The 24,522-nt window shown below is 28.1% G+C and overlaps 1 protein-coding gene across 1 annotated transcript in view; it reads right to left on the bottom strand.

Moving 5' to 3' along the window:
* Positions 1 to 843: 843 nt before the first annotated feature.
* Positions 844 to 24,522, bottom strand: part of pav (pavarotti) — a 30,973-nt gene continuing 7,294 nt past the window's right edge. Inside the window, exons 2-24 of the mRNA XM_067280338.1 lie at positions 22,043 to 22,232; positions 19,757 to 19,862; positions 19,431 to 19,567; positions 19,235 to 19,347; positions 18,999 to 19,163; positions 18,697 to 18,931; positions 18,497 to 18,599; positions 18,357 to 18,436; positions 18,148 to 18,267; positions 17,838 to 17,979; positions 16,962 to 17,020; positions 16,760 to 16,859; positions 16,636 to 16,694; positions 11,856 to 12,005; positions 11,663 to 11,773; positions 10,174 to 10,354; positions 8,784 to 8,875; positions 8,622 to 8,712; positions 8,241 to 8,383; positions 8,057 to 8,157; positions 7,936 to 7,975; positions 1,197 to 1,237; positions 844 to 988 (exon numbers count right to left, since the gene is read on the bottom strand). Of these exons, the coding sequence (XP_067136439.1) occupies positions 973 to 988; positions 1,197 to 1,237; positions 7,936 to 7,975; positions 8,057 to 8,157; positions 8,241 to 8,383; positions 8,622 to 8,712; positions 8,784 to 8,875; positions 10,174 to 10,354; positions 11,663 to 11,773; positions 11,856 to 12,005; positions 16,636 to 16,694; positions 16,760 to 16,859; positions 16,962 to 17,020; positions 17,838 to 17,979; positions 18,148 to 18,267; positions 18,357 to 18,436; positions 18,497 to 18,599; positions 18,697 to 18,931; positions 18,999 to 19,163; positions 19,235 to 19,347; positions 19,431 to 19,567; positions 19,757 to 19,862; positions 22,043 to 22,232 (2,575 nt within the window). The 3' untranslated portion in view covers positions 844 to 972. The remainder of the gene's footprint in view (positions 989 to 1,196; positions 1,238 to 7,935; positions 7,976 to 8,056; positions 8,158 to 8,240; positions 8,384 to 8,621; positions 8,713 to 8,783; positions 8,876 to 10,173; positions 10,355 to 11,662; positions 11,774 to 11,855; positions 12,006 to 16,635; positions 16,695 to 16,759; positions 16,860 to 16,961; positions 17,021 to 17,837; positions 17,980 to 18,147; positions 18,268 to 18,356; positions 18,437 to 18,496; positions 18,600 to 18,696; positions 18,932 to 18,998; positions 19,164 to 19,234; positions 19,348 to 19,430; positions 19,568 to 19,756; positions 19,863 to 22,042; positions 22,233 to 24,522) is intronic.

Genomic DNA, 24,522 nt, shown 5'->3' with positions numbered 1-24,522 from the left:
AAATTTAATAGCATCAATGCCTCTAATACTCAAACCTCTCTTCACAATTTCTGAAATTTTTGAGAAAAGGCATGGGATTTATCAAGCTTCAAAAGTTAATAAATGAAATTGTACCCTCATATACACACCAGAAAACTCCCGACTTTTTTTTTTTTGCATTTCTTGACATTTCGAGGTCTCGATTCCAAAAATGTAAAAATCTTTGGATCATTTTTGACCAATTGCCATATACTTTCCCTATTATATATAACAGCCAGGAAAAGTAACTGGTCTTGTTAAAAACCAATTAACCTAGTGTTTCTCAACCTTTTTAAGCCCAAAAAGCATTAAAATATCTAAAAAAAATTCTACAGACCACTGGTTTTGTATGCTTAATTTTTTTTAAACTTGTGGGTATTACCAAATTTTGGGACATACTGTGCCATTGATAACATAATAAATCTAAAAGCATGTTTTGAATGCATATAGATATGAAAGCTTAATTAGTTAAATTGGAAGTAAACTATTAAATGTGAATGGTCATTGAACAAAGTTTTAAATCTTTATTAATTAAATCTGTTTGTGAACCATGAGTTGAGAAATGTTGGGTTAATTAACCAATTTCGAGAATTTCCGGTTTTTGCTGGCAATAGAATACGCAGTAACATTATAATTATATTACATATTGTAAATATAGCATATTATATAACAAGATATTTATTCCAAAGTTTAAAATATACAAGAGTTAAGTACTTATTTTACACACTGTACAAAAAATATATAAAGTTAGCACTTCAATAGTTGGAATGAACCAGAATATAATTAAGTTTCGTTTTATATAATTCAATACAAATTTTACAATAATTGTATATAAGCAAAATTTTATACACGTTAAAATTTTACAAGATACTAAATTTGTTTAACACAAAAATTCGAATTCTGCTCACACACACAAGGCAAAAGTCCACGTTTGATTAAAAGTAAAATTTATGATCAATACCTAGGTTTTCTGAAAAGATGATTTATTTTGTATAAATATTTCAATAGAAAATGTTAAAAAAAAGTCATTTAATTATTATTATAATCTCAATAAAAAATAATAAACATTTAATAATCAACATTTTCTATTGAGATAATAATAATAATAATTAACTTTTAATAGTTAATAAATTAAATAATAAATAACATTTATTATTATGCACACTTCTAAAACTTACTTTGATAATGCTGGCGGTTTTCCTTCAATACCTACAAAACACTAGATTAAAGAAAAAACAGAAAATTAGATGATAATGATAGTTACTTGACTGTAACAGTCAAGATCATTTCAAAGTTAACAACTGAAAAAATTGTTTTTTTTTTTAACATTTTAAGGAAAAAAAATGCATTTCTGATCTGTTAACTACTCTGCATATCTGTTAATTGGCATAAAACAATAGATAACTGATTAGAGTGTTTTACCAATAAAGAATTGAAGAGAAACAAGTAAAATGTTGTTGTATCAATTGAAAGTTGACAACAAAGAAAACATTGTAAATACAGTAAGAAATTAATTTCAAATTGGTTATAACACAAAATTTAATTCCAGAGTTGTCAATTACATAGTTTTTTTAGTATCAATAGTCTTGAAGAAAGAGTGCAGATTGTACAGTACATGAGCAGAAAAAAATGGCAATTCTCCTTCTATTATTGCAAAAAAGCATCAAATATGAGGAGGAGTCAGAAAAATAGTGGTCAAATATTTAAATAACAATACAATGAGAAATTTACCACGGGGACACTGCTTTAAGGCCACATAAAGAGAAAATGCCTTGATTTTCTGTGAGACCACCAAAATCTCTTTTATAACAGCTAAAAAAAGAGCTTATGCTTGAAACCAGTGTTTCAACTATTAGGAATAAATAAAAAATTTTCCTACACCTTAGAAAGTACACCTGCCCAACCCTAACCAGAAATGTATAAACTGATAGATAAAAATACATACAAGGTTCCTACTCAAATTTTTGTTTTGAATTCCCTGACCAACTTTGTTGAAATTCCAACCCTCACATTTCTTATGGTGTGGAATATCAACATAATAAAACAGCATTTTACTTACTGTGAACATCGAGTACATCTATCTCTCCTTTTGCACAGTTGATACGTTCCAAAGACTGTGCAAAAAAATATAGTACATGCATCCTGTAGAAACATGTTTGATAGGATCCACAACTTCAATATAATGAAAAAATAAGCAATTTACAAACAAAACATAAATGATGATAAAATAAAAAAAGCTCATCATTATTACTTGTATGTAAATGTAGTAAACACAAGGAAGCATAAAATCAACAAACAGCATTATCTGATATACAAATAGTATTGTGCTTAAAAAAAATGAACTCTTGACTTTGCAACATGTAATTTTAAAACTAATCTTTCAACAAAAAAGGCAACTGTTTTTAACAGCAACATAATTTAAACAAAAAGTTAAATTTTAAAATTTCCAAATAAAGCGATTTTTCCCATGTAAAAAATGCAATCAGGCTACAGTGTTTTTCAACCAGGGTGCCGCGGCACATTAGGGTGTCGCAAAGTTTAGGGCCTTTAGGCATTTTCTTGAAAATTTATTTAAGTGTAGTTCAAGATAACTCATTGTCAGTTCTATTTTGCTACAAGATATCTAGCAAGCAAAGAAATGATGACTAATCGCATGTTAATGTAATGTTCTATGCTACAAGTACGCACGATGTGTCATGAGTTCGCCCAAACCACATTGCTTGGACTTTACATTCCCAGTCCCAGGCCAACCAGCAGAGAAGAACGATGTGGACACTTGTGTCTTGTATATGCTTTAAAAAGCATTGCATTGTACTTTGAAAAGCGTGTGGTTTCAATCACAAAGTAGGTGCATATTACAGTATTTTCATAGTATTCAAAAGCAATGATGACAAATAAACAATTTTTTAATCATTTTTTTAATTTAAATTTTTTTAAATTGATATGAAAAAGATAAGAAAAAAGTAATGAAATATTTATTTTATATATACATCAAAATAGTACAAAAAAAACTTAACAAAAATTGTTTATAAATAAAATGATAAAAGATTTGTTATTCATTAAACCTTTTTTCCCCCCAGATATAAATTTAAAAATTTTTTAAATTTTTTTTATTTGATTGATCATTGACCATAAAAAGGCAGTACCTTATATTACTCTTGGGCCCAAAATAATATTTACTTATTTTTAGGAATGGACAAATTTCTCATTAAGAAAAAACAATGTAAAGATTCTACAGATGAGTGTGAGAAAAGTTTAAATCAAAATGACTGCTTGAGTGAGAATAGGAAAACTTCAAGTGGAGAAGTAACTGCTTCATCTTCACAATCTTCAAACTACACTGTTCAAAATGCTAAGAAGAAGGTGAGCCTATATTTAGAAAGTTACTTAAATTTGGGATTCACATGGTGCGGGAATAAGGACTTTCCAAAGCCAAGCTGGCTAACGAAGCAATGGCACCTAATAAATTAAAAAGGCATTTATTTAAGCACATACATCATTTGGACAAGTCTAGATCTTATTTTGAAAGATGCTTAAATTCCGAAGAAAAACAATCCGCAACTTTTACAAAAATGGTAAAAATGTCTGATAAAGCCCAGGAAGCTAGTTATTTAGTTGCCAAAAGATAATTGTCGTCCTGTATTGCTATAGTGAAGACAACGTTCGGTACTGATGAAAATGAAATTTAAAAAATTCCACTTTCCAATAATACAATCAGCAGACAAATTAGAGATATGTCAAGAGATATAGAAGAAAATGTAATTGTTGCCATTAAAAAAAGTGACATGTTTACAATTCAAGTTGGTGAGTCAACAGATTTAGCCAATATAACCCAATTTATTGTTTTCATTCGATTTATCCACAATGAAAAAGTAGTGAATGAATTTTTGTATTGTAAGGAACTTGAGAAAACTACTACAGGCCGAGATGTATTTAATACAGTAAATTGCTTTCTAAAAATGCATGAGTTAAGATGGGAATCATTTATCAGAATTTGTACAGATGGTGCACCCTCCATGGTCGGTTCGATAAAAGGGTTTATTGCCTTGGTTAAAAAACATAACATTAATATTATAACAACACTGTTTTCTTCACCATGAAGTCCTTATAGGAAAAACCCTAAACAGCAACTTAAAATCTGTACTGAAGCAGTAGTAAAAATGGTAAACTTCATAAAAAGCAGACCACTTAAATCACACCTATTTGCAGCTGTGTGTGAAGAGTTGGGGCAAAATATGTTAATCTGTTGCTGCACACAGATTAACATCCAGATGGATATCATGTGAAAAAGTGTTAACTCGCATATTTCAATTGAGAAATGAAATGAATTTATTTTTTAATATGGAAGATAAAGAAGAATTTTGTTGCCTGCTTGCTAGTCGTGATTGGTGCAGCAAATTAGCATACTTGGTAGACATATTTGAAATATTGAATATGGTAAATACAAGTATGCAAGGCAAAGAAGAAAATATTGTCTTCAACTCACAAAATAAAAAGTTTGCAAGATAAATTAAATTTATGGTTGAGAAGTAAAAGAAGGGAATGTAAGCATGTTTAAACATTTTTCTACTATGACAAATGTTAAAATAATACCTCTTATTTCGGAACATATATATATCTTACTCATAATATAAGTCACTATTTTCCTTCTTTACATGTTGAGGATTACAACTGGATAAGAAATCCATTTGTTGTGGACATTAATGAAGTAAAGATAAATCTTGAAAAGCAAGAAGCACTAATTCATTTAAAGAATGATGGCAATTTAAAACTAAAATATGAGGAATTGAATATCAATGAATTTTGGATACACATAAAACCAGAGTATCTTAAATTAGCTAAAAGGACTCTCACAATAATATTGCAATTTTTGACTTCATATTTGTGTGAATTTGGATTTTTGGCTCTTATGTCCGTCAAAAATAATAAAAGAGAACGTTTGCAAATGATCGAAAAAGAAATGAGAGTCTCTCTCTCCAATATTCCGCCCAGAATTTTAAAAATTTGTGCATCACGTCAAGCTCAGATCTCACATTAATTAAAATTGTTATTATGTAAGTCTTTACGCATCTTTGTGTAATTTGATATATTTGATAATAAAACTAGATTTAAAAAACAATAGCGAGACTATTATTTTACATGTAAGTATTTCGACAAAATTCAATAGACTTAAATTTTGATATTGATCACGTAGAAATGCTTTTTTTTTTTGCATTAAAATTCTACTTCAAACTGTCAATTTTTAAAATTTTTCTTCCCGGGGAGAGGACTCCCTCCCCGAACCCCACCCCAGCATTGCACATAATATTTGTTTTGCAAAAAATTCACCTGGCCCATTAGCCCCCCTTATTCAGATTCTAGATCCGCTGCTGGTCAAGGGTGTCACAATTTTTTATTTTTCAATCAAGGGTGCCACTCGATAAAAAAAATTAAAAAGCACTGGGCTACCTAGTTGATATTCAAAACTATAACATACTACAGTGTTACTACAGGTGTAATCAATGTTGACAGTTTTTAAGTCTTAAATTTGCCAAAATCTGTGATATTTGTTACCCAATTTTATGTCTATAAACCTAATTATTAAACGATGTATCAAAGTGCAGGAAATTAATGAATTCTATAGTCTGTTACAAAAGTATAAATTTATACCTTAATAAATTTTATAAAATTTTAATATACTGGAAAGAAATTATAAATTATGTTTTGTTACAAATAATAATTATTAAAATAAAAAATGATAAATAATATCAATAAATTACAAATATTTATCAATTTTTGCAGTTTGTTCTCATTTTTTAAAATCAATTCATTGACACCTTATCTTGAATTGAGGGTGCAAAGGATAATTATGGGAGGAGGTTCAGAAAGGGTTAAAATATTTTGGAAAAATTTTAATCAATGTTACATTATCAAGAGTATTGCAGATTATTCTCTCAAATTCATGATAAAGCTCAAAATGTTTAATTAAAATTTAAAAATGCTGATTGATCTGGCAGTATATTATATTAGGGACTGTTTGATCCCTGGAGTTTTGCAATGCTCTCCTTAGTGTTGCATTTTATAATAATTCTTCACATAAACAATTAATTACTGTTGGTTTTAAAAGTGTGCACAGCAGTAAAAGTCAGTAAAAGCAGTAAAAGTAAACCTTTGTATTAACTGTCAAAACATTAAAACAAAATTTTTAAAAAATTAAATAATTTGATGTGATTTAAAGTTGTGATTTTAATATATATTCTTACTGAGAGAGCCTGGACTTGACGAAAATTTTGGGAAAACAATTTTCTTAAACTGGTTTTAAATGCCAGCAAAAAATTTCAATTTAATTACCAGAGAATGATCACATCTTTCACCCCGGAGTCACTCCCTTTCCCAGGTGACACATTCAATGTGTCACCGGGAACTAACTACAAATATTCACTATTGGTCAAAAATGGTAACATGGCCCAACGAAAGGCATGAACAGTGAGCGGGAGGACCCCCAGAATAAAAGAACAGGTCTGATGACAACACAGAGTTCATCTGTCCTCGAAGGTTGATCGTGTGCACTAGGATACGCTTTGCTGTGAATACTCCGCCAATAGCCAGCGATCAGAAGCTTAAAAAAGGCCCAAATCAAGAGTGATTTTCAGGTAAATACCTTGCACAAATGTTTGTAAACTCTCTCTCTCTCTCAGGCTTAAAACTTATATATGTAAATAGTTTTATATAATCAATAAATGGGTATCCTTTTTTGTAATCAAGTTGTAAAGGGCACTTCTATTGCCCAATCTGTCTCCATCCAGAGTCCAAGTGCCTACAGACACTACTGCTCACATAAAAAGATTTCTGTGTCTGTCCAAAAGACACAATGGTGTCAGTCCTAACAACTTTGTCATTGCAAACATGGTGTCGACCCTTCTGTCAAGCGGTGCCAAAGCATAGGGGGCACTTTGCAATTGTCACATTAAAATACAATAGAACAATAATTAAGACTTGTTACACACACAAAATTAAACTTAATTCATTACATACGATGTGCAAGGTTCAGCACTAAGCACCAGAGAAAAATTTTCAGTGTTTTTGGAAGATGGTTTTGATGATATCAAATAAGGAAAGCAGTTATGCACATAAAAAAGACACAAAAGTTTTTATAAAAGATGGATTTGTACATCTAGTGGTGTCCTGTAATACTAAAAATGTTTCAATAGAAAAATGGATTCTGTTACACTCAATGAAGGTTGCAACATTACTTCTTGCCACTTGCAGATGGCTACACTTGGCCAGCCATATTCCCCAAATGAAATCAACAAGGCAGCTAAGCAGACAAATTCCTGACTTTTTGACAATTTTCAACGAATTCCGACTTTCCATGACTTTTTCCGAACACTAATAAAAATCCCCGACTTTCCAGGTGTGTAGGAACCCTGTATATTCTGTTAATTTCTATTTAATCAAATTAAATTTAAACATTGGTGGGAGTGCATATGTTCTCCATGGCAGCATACATCATCAAAAATACACAGCACACAATCTCCATCAGCCAGAAATTACATTTTATAACAGATTCACTGAGTACTAAACAAACACTACTCTAAACCAACTAATCTGTTCAGAAAGTGAGCACCCAGTTTCCAATAAGACTCATTTCTTGGTTTGATGAAGTTAATGCTTCAGAAAACTCCTACATATTTACACACTCACTGCATCAATTAATCAATTATTTTGAATAATTATGTTTCATGGAAGTTTGCACCCCATGACATTAACATGGAATGCAAACTTCCATGAACATTCCATGTTTTTCCTGATCATCTTGAATCATGTTACTACAAGTCTATTACAAACATGATGTCTAATAAACATTATTAAAATAACTTATTTATTTTGGTATTATAAATTCTTATAATATTCTGAAAAGTATTAAAATATACATACTCTGCTTTCTATGTCAACTTCTGTGCTATTATTGCGTTTTCTGAAAGTAGTTTAACGAACAAAACCATGGTTAGCTTTTGTATTAAAAAAATACTATAGTTCACTTAGAAGAAATATTTACCTTAGATTATAAGGACCGTTAGTAGGTGATATCTGTCGCAATGTCTCAACATCATTGAATATAACTTGTGCACCACCAGTTACTGAAGGAAGTACATCACCCTAAAAACAAAAAGAAAAAAATCAAGTTATAAATTATTGTAATAAAGTTAGTGAAAATTTGTTAAACATATTTAACAAATTACTTTATATAAGTGTGTTTCAACCTCTCCTTGATTATCTTGTTCTTGATGAACAAGAGCATATTTGGATACATCTTTAGTTATATCTTTGACATTAATTTTAGTGACAGACTTCTTTTTTTTCATTTTTGGTTGAAAAACTGTACCTAATCATGAAAAAATAAACTTCATTCACAATTTATTATATTTAAAAGTATATAACAGATTATAAATATATTATTTAATAAATAAATAAGCAAAATAATGATGTTTTATAAATTATCCAACAAATATATATATATATATATATATTATAGTTAAATTAATATTACAATTTTTAATCTTGTCTATAGTTTCAGATAATTCTTTAAATTATATAACATATATAAATGTTTTAAAATTTACCTAAATCTAAGTTACCAATAGGACGATGATCTAACCAAGTATCACCTTGAGACGATGATCTTCTGTGACGAGGATTAGCAACAGCACGATTCTAAAACAAAAATAAAATAAAACATCTACCAAAATGGTTAAATTGTAACATATACAAACTTATAAACATACTGATAATGGAGTGCTTTGATTATCTAACTTAGTATCAGAATTGGAAGGTGTTAGATGACCTATTGCATTTGATTTTTTGTTATTTGCACCATCTAGAAAATAACAAAATTTGTTAAAATTATCAATTACCAATTATTTACAACTAATTTAAAATGATGATAATTCAAATTCAAAAATAATTACAAATGGAAATGACAAACAAACAGATAAAACATGAGAAATGTACTAAAATATAAAATAACATGTTCAATTAATCATTATTTTAATATACAAGTGAAGTTTAAAGTAAACCTTGAACTATGTTAATGATTAGTAATTTTAAGTGCATAAGTTTAAATTCTAATTTTGACTTAGCACATATTCTTAAAAGAAAAAAATAACAGTATATAGAATAGAATAAGGCAGACTAGACTTTTGAAAAAGCAAAAAAAATTTATTTTATTTTTAAGCTTAAAACATTACAATTATAATGCAGCTAAGAGAAAGAATAAAAAAAAATTGATTGTTTTTTTATAAAGATAATTGTGATACAATCTTTTTTATTACTAAATTATTACAAACTGTATAAGAATCAAATTAATGCAAGTAAAATATTTTTTAAATTGCAATTTTTTAATTGTCTAGAAACAATGCCGGCCAGATCCAGCTCACATGCCATAATTTGGAGACCTCTATCTAATTATCTTACTAGAGATAATTTGTAATAGATATATAAACATTATTTGGCTAAAAGCCTCAAAACAATCATATCCTTATATTTTTGGAAATAAGTTAATTCATTTCGGATATTAACCTTTATCATTAGAAATGATAATAACGTTAAAGTTCATATTAATTTTAATGAAATAATAAAGGTACAAAATGTAATTTTTAATAAAACTTTATAAAATTTACAATTCATTTTATGAAAACCCAAAAAAATAAAAATCAGTAAAATTTAACCTTTAAATTCTTATCTAGAACTATATAATTAATGACAAAAGTCATTAATTGCTTTTGAACAAACAAGATATTTCAGCTTTCAACAGATGACAAATTCATCTAATGTATCTCAATTTATTTTGTGACAACTCAAAACCTAATTACAATATAAATATCCAAATTTTTCATATAAATATATGCAATTGTAAGCAATAGTCTACAAATGTTAATATAATGTCAATGTTAATTGTTTTGTATCATTTTAACCCAAATAAATTAAGAAAAAAGTAACAATGTTAATATTTGGAATAAACTCATTTTTCTGTAAGTTTGAATTTAATATTAATTGTATTTACCAGAAATGTAATATTTTCCAAATATGAACTTTTACTGTAAATAAGAATATAACAAATACTTACAAATAACAGTTTGAAATTTTTTCCTTATAACTTAAAAACCATAACTTTACCTGAGCAAACTTGATATATTCTAGGTTCTGAGGAAGATGAAGTATATATGGGTGTATGAAGATTTTCTAGGTGTTCTTCCCAATCACCTGAATAAAGAATCTCTCTTAACTGCTTAAATTTTTCTTTGCTCATGCACATTTTTGCTTCTAATTCAGCTTGTTTTTCAGCCAATCGAGAAGCCTGTAAATAACACACAGAACTTTAACAATCATAATAATTAAGATAGGATTAAAGTGAATTCTCTATCAGTTATTCTTAATTTTTTTAACCAATTTATAGATGCAAAAATTAAGATTTATTCAGAAAACAGAAATATGTTTCATCCAGTATTCTGCTAATACTTTGTATGGACATGTTTGGAAATTCTAACCAGTAACACTGTAGTAGTAGTGACTGATGTCATCAGTCATAGCCAGTTATTTTTGGCAATTAGTGCATTTTTAAACACACTGGTTATTTTGTGGTGTTCAACGTGGTGAAAAGCAGAGGAGAGGTGATATCATTAGTTCTGTCACTGTTCTCGAATATTAATTTGGAATCATATGACGGCAAAGATTAGACAAGTTCAGCAAAAGGTAAAAATGAACTTGTATTTTTTGGACAAGTGTCTGAGAAAAATTTACCTTTGTTTCGCTTATACTGTAAAATCAATAATTTCATAGCATTAGCTGGTCATTGATAATCCTGTCTTGCCCACCTGAAATTTAGAATGACATGGCTTTCTGTTCTTGTCACTTTGTGCCACAGAAATAAAATGTTTTATTTCCTGTAATTTTTAAAATCACAGCTACATTCATCACAACAATACAATGTGTACACCATCTTATAATTCAACAGAACCATTGTAACCACTTTGTCACTGCAGTTACTTCTGTAAGTAGCATAGAACAATCAGTGACGTCATAACATGAGCTTTAAACATGGTTGATTATTCAAGTTACATTTTCTAAATGATCTAGTAATTACACCGGTAACACCAGTTAGAATTTCCAAATGCATGTTATGTTTCAAACTGAATTAATGAACTGTGACATACCCTTGAAATTATTATAGTAATGATTTCCAGGGTATGTCCTATAATAATATAATATTAATAATATATTATTATTAATTATATTATTTTTATATAATATATAAATATAAAATGAATATTTTTTATAAAAATGCAATTATTTATTCTAAAACTAATATGTTAATTTGTTCTAGAAATACTATATGAATAGTTCTAAAAAAAAAATTTTAAACATTCCCAAATGAAGAGTACATTATTTTATTAGGATAAATAAGTGATTTAGAATTATATAATAGCTAATTTGTCAAAGTTTACATTTCAAAAACATTCTTTTTTCCTCATGTAAAACATTTCATTCAATAGTTGTCATCAAATGTATTACATTATGTACAATGAAATTAAGTAATTTATTAATTTTGCATCAGACAAAAAAATATAGTAGCCAACTTCAGTTTTACTGATTATTTAAATCTTACCATGATACGCTGCATACGACTTCTTTCTATTTCAAGACGGTCATGTAGTTCTGATTTGATTTTTTCTTTCTCCATTTGTCCTTTATTTAGTAACATCTCTTTTTCATCCAACTGCAAATTTATTCAAAAGGAAAACATTGAAAAATCTTACTCTAATTATTAATTTTATTTTTATTATTATCGTCATAATCACCTCATTTTCTAAAGCTCGCTTATTCCTCTCATTTTCTCCAATCTTTTTACTTAAAACATCATTAGCTTCTTTCATATCAGATATTTTCTTCTCTAGACATTTTACTTGTTGTTCTCTGGCTTCTAAATCCATTTGAAGAACTCTAACTTGCTAATTTTAAAATGTAAATAATTATCAATATTCAGCATTTACTATAATATGTTTCTTGTCTAGGTTAAAATGTTTAAGTGAGCTGTATAATGGCTTCTTTATTTCTAGACTTATCACACTCATCAGACACAAGACCAGCCTCAAAATATATTAAAGAGGTTGAGACCGAAGTTTTAAATGCGAAAATGTGTGCGTCGAATGTTCAGCACCACTTTCCTGTAAGCCTAGAAGTTTGACAATGGCATTTGGATAGTCAGTGGAATCATGCTCGACATTCCAAACGCCATTGTCAAACTTCTAGGCTCACAGGAAAGTGGTGCTGAACATCCGACGCACACATTTTCACATTTAAAACTTCGGTCTCAACCTCTCTAATATATCTTTAGGCTGGTCTTCTGTCTGATTAGTGTGATAAGTCTAGAAATAGAGAGACAATTATACAGCTCACTTATATATTCAGCATTTAGCTACTTTGAAATGGACATTTAGAATATGTATTTAGATAATAAATATACTACATAAAGAAATGAAATTAGATTTTAAAAATCTAGAGCTTAAATATTAGTTACTATTAAAAAATAAATTATAAAAAAAATTTTAATAATTTACATATTGTGTCTACAAAAAGTTTTGGTCTTGAGCCGAATTTAAAACCACATTTTGGTAGTATGGCAATAGGTTAAACCATTTAAGCAAAAAAATAAATGTTTATCTTGTCTAGAGCCAAATAATTTATTTTTCCTATTTTAGTCGAGTGATTTCTTAAAATGAGGCACCAGTTTATTGAAGGCTATATGGTTAATCATATTTATATTTTATCCTTTTAATTCATCTTAATTTACTGTAATATGAAGAGAGGATTTTCTAGCATCAAGGCATTACCTCTATTGTGTAAATAAATTTCACCCATTGTTGATAGGCTAATCTGTAATAGAACTAGCCAATATGGATGAATGATGAAGAGCAATGTTGACCCATGCAAATTGTTAGAAGTTATGGAAGTTTGGATCAGATAGATCCCACTAGTAGTAAACTGGCATTTCACCAAGCACCTTACATAGCTGACTTAAATGTTGATCTTAAATAGTTTTATTTAGTTTATATGTTAAAGTTGTATTTTAGGCATAACTTATTTTATATATTAACTGAATGGATAATACGATTAATAAGTATTTTAGAGAGAAAAAAAAAACTTCAAAAATTATGATTATAAACAAAATCAAATTCTCTCAATATTATAAATGTGCTTTTATGTAATTTCTATGCAAGAAATTGAACTTTTAATTTAGTCTAAAGCAAAAATGTTAAATGTACTTTATAACACAATTGTAACATTATGAAGACATTTTTCAAATGCAATTATATTTTTATTAATGCACATTTATAATCTTCAGATAACTGTATCTATTATCATAGTATAATCTCATAATTAAATATATTAAAAATAAATCCTCGTAATTAAATTTTATATAATTAAAATATTTTAATCATCAATTTTAATTTCATTTTACTATCTATCTTTTATCTCCTTTGGAATGATACTAGTATTCATTGATTAAAACTGATTCCCTGAATTCAAATATAAATTTAAAATGACTAAAGATTAAACTATCAATTTCAAAATCAGAGTTTTCCTTACAGGGATATATTGTCTCATTCATGAATACTGTATTTACTTCTAACTTAAAAGATGTACATATGGGACAAATGAATCGACAATCTCACATATGGGACAAAGTGTAACTTTAAAGATCAAAATAAGGAAAATTAGATTTATTAATACAATTCTAATTTTATTTTGTTTAATCACAAATAAAATATTATCAAATTGAAAACAAAACCAAAACATTATAATGCACATGACTGGAAAAAGTTTATTTTCCATGATTCAGAATGTGCTAATACTCATTAAAAATAACAATTTAACAAATATGAAATAACTACATTTATAATCATTGCTATGTGACCTGTATTTCATTAATGATTTTAAAAGTAACAAGAAACTATTTTCTGCAGACAAATGAAATGCAATGCTGTTTTTAATTGTTGGACATAGGTTTAAACTAGGGTTTCTTATTTCCCGGTCTTTTGCTTGTCCCGGAATTCCGGGATAAAAGTGAGCTGTTTCCCAGGATAAAATTAATTATTTTTAAGATATACAAAATATCTTGAAATCAAATGATATAATTATTTTTCATTTTTTAAAGTAATTTAATAAGTTCGGCAACTGCCAAAATCATAATAATGCAGTGTAAGTTATATATAAAAAATTACCTTTGAATTACGTAAAAATTTTCAAATAGAAAAAATTCATTAAAGTTTGCTGGAAACTGCATACAACAATAACAACAAAAAATGCTTTGAATTGAGTTGAAAATTAAAAAAAAATGAACTTAGATCAAACTTCTAACTTAAAAGATAATTTTTGTTTTTTAAATAAAACGTATAAAATTTACAATAATATTTTGTATTAATAAGTTTTAAAAAGCAAAGATGGTCAATACTCCGATCACACAATTTGATTCTTATTTTAGTAATGAAAAGTCCTGCTACCAAGAATGTCCTTTCCGATTCAATTTATGTGGGTAGAATTGTCTTTAATGCATTTAAGAGAAGACAGATGTTATGTGTTTTTCACCTGTAGCCTGGAAGATTTCTAGTTCGCTTTCGAGATTGTAGTAATTCTTTTGCTCTCTAGTATTCTTGATTTGTTTACCTCATCTGCTTTAATAGCAGCATTAAGCTTATAACCCAATAATTCGGCAATTCGTTTGGCTTTAATAATTAGGTTTATGAAGAAAAACTCCATGCTCGTTTATATCCTTACCCAATTTGCACAACCTGGCCTTATGCAGTTATTGAAGCTACTGGGCATGGATAAAACTTAAGACAGCATAAGCACAATTATTTCAGATATTACAGGTTCTGATAAGTAAAGAATTTTCAGTGTTCTGCCACAAATAAGCTATGTATAGATTATTGACCATTTGTGACATTCCATAATGAGCAAAAATTAAAAAAACAAATAAGTAGGTTTAAAATTAATAAATAATAATGTATTCTGACAGTTTATGAGTTAATCATACTTTGTTTGCAAAATTTCCACAACGTTAACAAAAAAAAAAAAAAAGTGAACTTTTAAAAAGTTTGCGGGATTTCCTGGGTTAAAAAAACAACCAGGATCCCATTTGAGAAACCCTAGTTTAAACCAACAAACAAAGGTGATGTATCTTAGTTTGTCTACAGTAGGTGCCAACTTACAATAAATAGATTGTAGACCTATAATGGCAGCATGAACTATATACAGTTCACAGAAATTATTGCAAAAATGCAAAGAATCCTTCACTCGCACGCATAAGAGAACCTAGGTTTTTGAAACCATGAAAAATGAATAAAAACCTCGTCTTATATGCAAGTAAATATGGTAATATGTGCAATACAGTTTCCATATCATCATTCAACTTATAAGCATATCAGTGTAATAATAATGAGCACTTTCAGTCTAGTCTAGACTATCTTCAGGTTCTCTACCATTACAATGGAATAAGTTAAATATTACATTACTCCAGAGATGAATATCTTTATATTTGAGTTATCCTATTATGCATATGACAACTTTATAGAAGAAACTTTTATATAATGTCAAAACTAATCTATATATATAAAAACGAATGTATGTCTGTCTGCCTGTCTGTCTTTCATGCATTACCACACCATTTATCCAATTGCCATGAAACTTTGGGAAGTTGTTTAATACACTCCCGCGAAGGTTTCTGGCATATGTGAAGACCACCATTTCCCCCTTTCAAAAATATATTTATATATGGATTAAGGCTTTTATGTCCAACAGATGGCGCTAATTCCGACGACCTAAGTTTGCTTTTCTGTGAGAATGGACTAAAGCAGATCATTTTCTATCTATCTATATAAATAAAATATAACGTTCGTTTGTTCCTACCGATTCCTTTGAAATTTTGACACAACATTGCACTCGAATACGCCTGTGTTTTTATATAATATACATGTCGAAATTCCCCCTACTGGGGGAGAGATGGACAGGATTAAGGCTTACCGTGAAGAACTCTGCTTCTATTATACTATTTTAGATGCGTGTTTGATTGCGTTTTAATAGGGTACATCAAGAGAATGTATACTAAGAAGAGATTTTTTGAAATTCCCCCCACGGGGGAAGTGTTATACATTTATAATAGATACATTTTGAGCGACAACAACGCGTGGCCGGGTCTGCTAGTCTTTATATAAAAATAAATAATGCTTTAGTAATAACTGTCCTCTTATAATTTCTAAGTAAAAGCATGAATTAGCCATTTCTTTTTACAAATCAGCAAATGGAAAAGCATTTTTTACAAATCCCAAATTAAATTTCTAAATTCTATATAATGTGTGTGTAGACACAGACCATGTAGAATTTAAATTCCAGTTTATCCTTTGTAAAAAAAAAAAAATTAATTAAATTATATTTATCACAGTAAATTTAGATTTCTAATTAATCAAATGTTCAATTAATAATTGTTATTGACATAAATCTACACATATAACATATTAAATCCAATATAAATTCAGCATTGTAAATTTGAAATTATGTTATAAAACATTAAAAAAACCATACCTGACGAAGAGTCATCATTTCTTTTTCATTCTCACTCAACTGTCTTCTAAATTCAGATTCTAGTCAAACAAAATAAAATGTCACAGGTTCTATTATTAAATCAATTTTAAAAATGTATACTCACGTTTATTATTCAAGTCTTTCAATAAACTTTCTCGGCGAATCTTTCTATCATTCATAAAATTCAGAAGATTTGTTAAAGTTTCACTATTCATATTTTCTATCTAAAAATATTATTATTATTATTTAGTTCAAAATTTCACATTTATGAATTTTATAGCATAAGTGTTTGGCCAATTTAAAAATATTAAAATAATAAATCTTACAATTGGAAACGCAGGTCCCATTGTATAAACTGTTGTGGCCAAATAATCATCCAAATTTGCTGAAAAATAAAACTGGACTATGAATTTGAATTATCATGAATACTGAATAAATTACTTTAGTATTACTAATTAAAGTATTTTTAGTAATAAGTATTAAAGCTAAAAATACATTGTTAAATACATACACACACACACAAAAGTGCAGCAACTAAGTTTGGGGATTGCATTTGTAAAAAAAAAAGTTTTTGGCAGAAATCATCCAATTTAGCATCAGTCTTCAATATATTCTTGTGTAATTTATAAAAATTTTGCATCCTCTAATAATGTACAGTACATATTCCCTCATTAAAGGATCTGTTTGAAACACTGTTTAGTTCCATCTGTACAGCCTCCCGATTTCCAAAATTGCCTGAAATTCTCTCTTTTTCAAAACAAATTTTAATGTGGGGAACAGAAAGTGGTCAGTTGAGATTTGTCAGACTGTTAGGGAACATTTTGTCTTCGATTACATTAGTTTTAAAGAAAATAGAATTTTGTAAGAAAAAATTTATGTAAAAAGACTATATACTATTGCATTAATTTAAAATATAGAAAAAATAATCTTTTTACGTAAATTTTTTCTATATTTTTTATGCAAGTATGTAATAAATTATTTTATAATTAAAGATTTATATCATATAAAGAAAACTTAAAATTAAAATATAATTTAATTTAATAATGACTAATTTTCATTGGTACATATTATATTAAAATTGATGTAATTTGACTTATCAAAATATACTTATGGAAGGCACATAATGAATAATAAAGTAATATTTTACTTAATCCGGAACCAACTAAAGATAAAATTGATTTTATTTAAGTAAAACATCTTACTTCCTTCTTCCTCAGCCTTTTTTACAGCTTCTCGGTAATTATTGCCTCTACCAGATTTTAATCCAGAAGACAAAACATTAGACAGTGGGGTTGGCCGAGCCAGAAGCACTTCTTGAGCAAGTTCTGCAAATCTCATAACATGCTATAAAAATATTTTATATTAAATTATATTTGAATTCTTTTAAAATAATAAAAATCAAGTTATTAAGAATGAATTATTAGTCTATAAAATAAAGATTTTAAAAATTAACACAATATTACAATATTTACATTAATAATAATTTAAAATAAATTAAAATTAATTACTTACGATAATTTCATCATAATCATCTACACGTGGGTTGATACAAACCACCATTCTTACTTTCCCTTCTCCTTCAAAATAATTTTTAAATAAATGAGTCAGCTTGCTTTTTCGATATGGAACTAACTGTAATAACAAACGGAAACAACATTAACTTTCAAGAACTTTAAATAATTTCTGTGCATGTTTTTAAAATGGCATTGTTATATTCATACCTTGCAACTATTTTGATTTTGGTTCTCTCTTAATATTTCAATACATTCTCTCAATGCCATCAAAGATGTGTTTATATTTCCTAGTAAGTTTCAAATATTAAAACTTAATTTAAACAATTTATATATTTATTTTAAATTACCTGCTTCACGTAGCCTGTCTCCAGTATTTCTTGTTCGTACTGTTCTTTCACTACCAGCAAGATCAACTAGAGATAACTGGCTAACAATAGTTTGATTTCGATCCTGAAATATATATATATCATATCATATCAAACAAAGTCATATAAAATAACTATAAAAATGTTTAATAAAAAAAATTAAATCATATACATTGCAATACCTGAATTATTTCTGCACCCACTGGATCTAAAGGAGCCTGAACAAGGCGAACATTAAAAACACTATGACTTCTACTCGATTCAGTATTAAGAGCTGTGTGTGCTACTCGTCTACGTCTTTGACCTTTACAGAACAATTCAAAAGCTTCATCTGCAGTTTTTACTTCTTTCTCTGTCATTCCAAATACATACATATTGTGGTTGGCATCTTCTCTCAATATTTTTGACTGTGGAGGTCTTTTGAATAAATTTTAGAATATGATTTTAAAATATGCTACATTCTGTTTTCAAAATTTTTACTTACTTTGGTTTAATTGGATCAATTGGAATGTCTTCTAACAAATCATAAATATAATTATTGTAAATTTCGATGTAAGACACAAACACAGCATATCCATTATCAGAATCGACATCTAGTATTTTATCATCACCTGGTATCCTCTGACTCCAATCTAAATCACAATCTTTTCTAGAATATTTCAAAGTTTATTATATAAATACATCATTAAAAACTATTAAATATATTTTTTTAAATTTTACTTTTTTGTCTTGGGAGTTTTTGGGGTAATTAAACCAAGGTCTTTTTGCAAGTCCACCAATGATTCTGCTATAGACTGTACATCAAATCCATTCAGTTTATCTGGTTTGAATATCTAAATTTTGCAATAGTTGCATAATAATTGTTAAATGAATTGGATAAGTAGTAGTAATAAATTTCTTTAAATAAATAACTTACATATTTTCTTGTTAGGTATTCTCCAACACTATTGAAAACTGTATCTAAGCAACGAGGTAAAAGTCCACCGTCCTGTGGTGTTCCTGTCATTGTATATGTTTTTCCAGATGATGTGATTCCATAAGTAAATAGCAAACCTATATAAAAATACAAGTTTGAGTTATTTTTATAAAAATTTAATATGTTGTGCATTTTTTCCTAAACTTAATTATCCTTTTAATAATTAAACATTCTTAAAATATTAAGTGTGTTAAATCACATTTTAATATTAATTAATTATCAAGACAATTGAATAATTTTATTAATTTTAAAAACATCTTACATACCATTTTTTCCATGAATAAGATCTTCTACTAATGGTAATGCAATATTATCAAACAAAGTTTTCTGAGAAACATTTTCATCAAACACATACTTGAATGTGTAATGAATCTATTCATAATTACAAAAATAAATATTAGAAAAATTATCTGAAAGAGCTATACTAAATACAGAATTTCATTTAGTTAAGAGTAATTCTTTTTATTTGTATTGTTAAGAAATTATATACACAATCATTGATTGTGTTTATTATGTTTAAAATATATGTATACCATGTATTTCTGTACTGTGTAATATCAGTTATATATATATTATCCTCAAATTTAAGATTTTACTTTTGGTGTATTAAGTACAGCAAGACCTCATTTAAGGTTTAGGATGCATTCCTAGATGGCAAAGTGCTAAATGAAACAGCACTAAATGAAGTCATTTTAACACAAAGTAAATAGGGAAAGGGAAACATGCAACCAAAAATAAACAAATTTTACTTTAATTTTAAATTTGTAAGTTTTTGTCCAATGGAGATTATATAATTTTTTAAAAATGAAGACAGTCTGCCCAAATGGGTCCACCATTTATTTTCTTTGTGTTCCAGACAATACACTTTCTTGGTGACTGACCTTTTAAGGCTACTTGTCAAAAGCTAAAAAGTCCTTTTAAAAACAAAACAAATCCAATTAAAATTACAAGTAATTTCTAAAAAAGGAACTGGTGACATATGGACATCTTGCTTGCTTTTCATCCATACCTTCTTGGGGATTATTTTTATATTAATTTGCATAATAATATATGTTAAATAATACACAAACATATGCATACAGAAATGTAAAGTTCATTTTTTGTGACGAAGGTCCTGGCTTTCCTGAGGTTCTAGTTTTTTTGCAATAAAGTCACATAGTTTCATTTGTCGCATTTCCTAAAGCAAATCACATTCAGATCGATAGCAGATCACATTCAAAACACCTTGTTTTGGTTTTGTACTCCTTGATCAATGATTTTGGTTATCATTGCCAAACTTTTACTAAGGAAATCTGTAGAGAAATTTTTTGGGTTCTTCATTTTCAGAATCTCTATTTTCCAGTTCTACATGAATTCCTTGTTCTGCCAGTTCTTGAAGGTCGTCATTGGTAAGGCTCTTGACAAAAACCTGCAGTAACTCGATACCCTACTCATCTCGTTGAAAATCTTTGGATTTCTCCAGCCATACCTTCTTTTACACTCTGTTCATGTACTTAATCAGTTAATTCTTGCCAAGCAAAGTCGATATGGCATCCATAATGTTATATTTTTTCCAAAACTGCACCAAAGAAACAGATTTAGGGGAAGTACAGCACTATGATGAATTGCCACCTTTTGTTGATTGGTTTGTGTTCAGGAATAATTGTATTATATACGAATCAACAAGATGCTGCAATAATTTGAATAGGCGTAAATTTTGAGTTTTTTTAAGGATTTGAGCAGACTGCATTATATCAAATCATCATTAATCAAGGAAAAACTAAACAAGGTCTTACTGTATGTAAATTATCAAGCACAGTCCATTTCCAGCTGTTAATGAATTATTAAATATGTAGCACAACTTGTCATATAAATAGAACTTTTAACAGACTACAACAAGATACATTTGAACATCAAATGGAAATACCTAAAACTTACTATATATAAACAATGTAAAAAATCTCTGTAAAAGTTACACATAATCAACATAATTTTTTTTCTTTATTTAATAAATGTTAATATAATTTCCTAGGCTAACAGATATGCAAATTTCAGTTAATGTTATGTTTTGAAATAAAAGTAAAATTTTTTATTTTTAAATCAATTACAATAAAACATAAAAATAATGAACTATATTATTAAAAATTACAAATTCAGAACTAACACTCAAATATAAAATAAAAGTTCTTCATATATCACCCCCTTCCACACTCCTGCAGAACAAAAGTTTACATAGTAGAGTTGACCTTTATCTTGAGGCTCTTCTCTAACTCAATATGCAAAACAAACTTTGCATATTGAAGCAATATTATATCAATTATAAATTTTTATACTATGCCACAATTAGAAGGTCCCACTTTTAATAAGTTTTGTATATTAATGTGACAGAAAGATAAAGATAAACTTGTAAATTTGTGTTCCTGAGCAGTGTGGCTGGAAATGAAATATGAAGACACCTATTCTTGACACTTTTTTTTAAATTTTTTGAATTTTATTATTAGTTATCATTCTGGACTTTTTTAAATCAAACTTTAATACTGTTTACAAACTAATTTATTAAACTGAATACATACCTCTTTTGTAAGTCCATTTTTTGTAAGAGTATTTCCATCACGCTGCATTAATTTCACAGTACAGTTATCTAAAGCTTTTACACATACATCATCAGTCTGATCCTCTAATGTTCGAAGTCTGCAATAAACTTCAACTGGATCGACTACTCCATTTCTGAGTTTCAATTGTCGTTTTGGTGTTTTATGACGACTAAATAAATAAAAAAGATTAAGATTTTAATAACTATGTTTAAATAAATATAGGAAATAACAACTTTAAACAAAATCTTTTATAATTTTTTGTTAATTTAAATTAGTGGTGGGACGATACCCAAATTTCTCCTGATTTTGACATGATTCCAGATTCTTATTCTTTTGAATTTATTTTAGTTTAGAAAAATTAACAATTTACATTGCAAGCACGGTAAATTCATTAATTAATAAATGACAAGCTGAAGAATGAAAAATGATTGGGAAATCTAAAATCAATTTTTCAAAAGAAACGTGAAAATTTTCATTTATATGGATATATTTAATATGGATTATATTTAAGTGGATATGCATGCTTTTATTGTGTACTATAAAATAAATTTGTAATCTTATTTTGATAAAGTTAATATTGCAACACTACCCTCAAAGAAATTACAACTAATTAATCCACTTTTACTCGAAGAATTATCCCATCCCTGGAAACTGGTTCACTGGCCTATGCAATGCTCACATGGAGGGGAAAATAAATGAGAAGATGCATTTTTTTCACACCCTTTGTGCAATGGGCATGTCTTGTATATAATTTAATTCCATCATATTTAATACTAAATAAAATTTGGCAAATGAGCCAAATAAATGTCATCATCACAAGTTAACCAATTTTTGAATTCATTCACCCAATCCACAAATATCTAGACTGACTTGTCTTGAAAAAAATAAATTTTTAAAACTCAAAGTGACATTAAACAAAAGTTCTGTCAAAAAACCAATATGTATAACTCAATAATAATCAAAATCATCTTTTTTTTTTGTTGAAATCGTATCTTCTTTTTCTTGTTTTGGTGTCACGACTTGGTGAATTTATAGAGACTTGGCAAACTCATCTATTTAATCCATAATCTTTATAGACACGTTTCGGGCTTTCGCCCCTCTTCAGTCTGTTACATAATATACATATGTTGTATCTGGTGGGCATCTGTCTGGCATCTTCCGCACTACATCTTCCCACAAGAAATTACTACAGACAAAAATAATATTAACAAGAACCTAAGCATAGAAATTCATAAAAGATGGTTACAACTATTAAACAGAATATCCTAAAAAGTATAGTTATACAGTTGTAGGTGTTGCTGTGTGCAGCATTCTGGAAGGGAGAAGTTACACGATATGAGACATGCGGGGGAAGCAGTCAAGTTAGCAGGGAGGGGAATGTAAGTGGGAAGACATAGTGCAGAAGGTGCCGGACAGATGCCCACCAGATACAACATATGTATATTACGTAATAGACTGAAGAGGGGCATAAGCTCGAAATGCATCTCTGTAAAGACTATGGATTAAATAGATGAATTTGCCAAGTGTCTATAAATTCACCAAGTCGTGATACGAAACAAAACAAAATCATCTCATTACTTAGAGTTTGTTTTAGTACAAATAACAAAAGATATTTAGTTTAGATAATTACTTTTAATTGCAATTGGTATTTTTCCATATCATAAATAAATACTACACTAATATAATTTCACAACAACAATCTTTATGCACATTTGCACATGAAGATTGTTGTTGTGAAATTATATACTAGTAATGTAATTGTTGTTATGCTTCATCATTGTTCTTTTTATTCAACAAATTTATTTATCATTCCTACTGATCTTATGATAATTCATAAAAACTACAAATGTTAGATAAGCTTGTCATAAACAATGATTCAGCAATTCAATTCAATGCAATCTGTAAAATTAACTTTAATCAATTAATAATTTTAAATAATTTGAAATACTATCAGATCAAACCTGTTAATTCAAAGTTGAAGGAACTTAAAAACTGGCACTTTGTGTTAACCAAATTCATTCAAATACCTAGCCTCCCTTGTTCACAAATCTGCAAACCTACTTTGCATAGACTGATAACATAATAATGTGGGTTTGACTGTAATTAACAAGAAGTTTGTCATTCTTCCTTATACACATCTATATTATAAAAGTCCAAGTAAACTATAAAATACAACATACATATTGTTAAATATATATAACTGTATTGTTGTTATTATAATAAGAATGTTTGATCCTTCTATTTAACAGGAAAAATCTTAGTAATCCAGTCTCTTAACTGATGTTTATTATAAGGATATCATGTGGCTACTATTAAATGGCAGAAAAATGTGCCCCAATCCATAATGACATGATAAATTATTGGCAGTACAGATCCAAGTTACTGACAGTAAGTTAACACTGATGACATGGCTAACATATACAAAAATAATTTTCTTAGATTTGCACAATATTTCTTGA

Source organism: Centruroides vittatus, unplaced genomic scaffold (genome assembly GCF_030686945.1).
Source record: "Centruroides vittatus isolate TY-2023 unplaced genomic scaffold, ASM3068694v2 contig_12, whole genome shotgun sequence".
Lineage (NCBI taxonomy): Eukaryota > Metazoa > Arthropoda > Arachnida > Scorpiones > Buthidae > Centruroides > Centruroides vittatus.
This window is presented reverse-complemented; position numbering and strand designations above follow the sequence as displayed.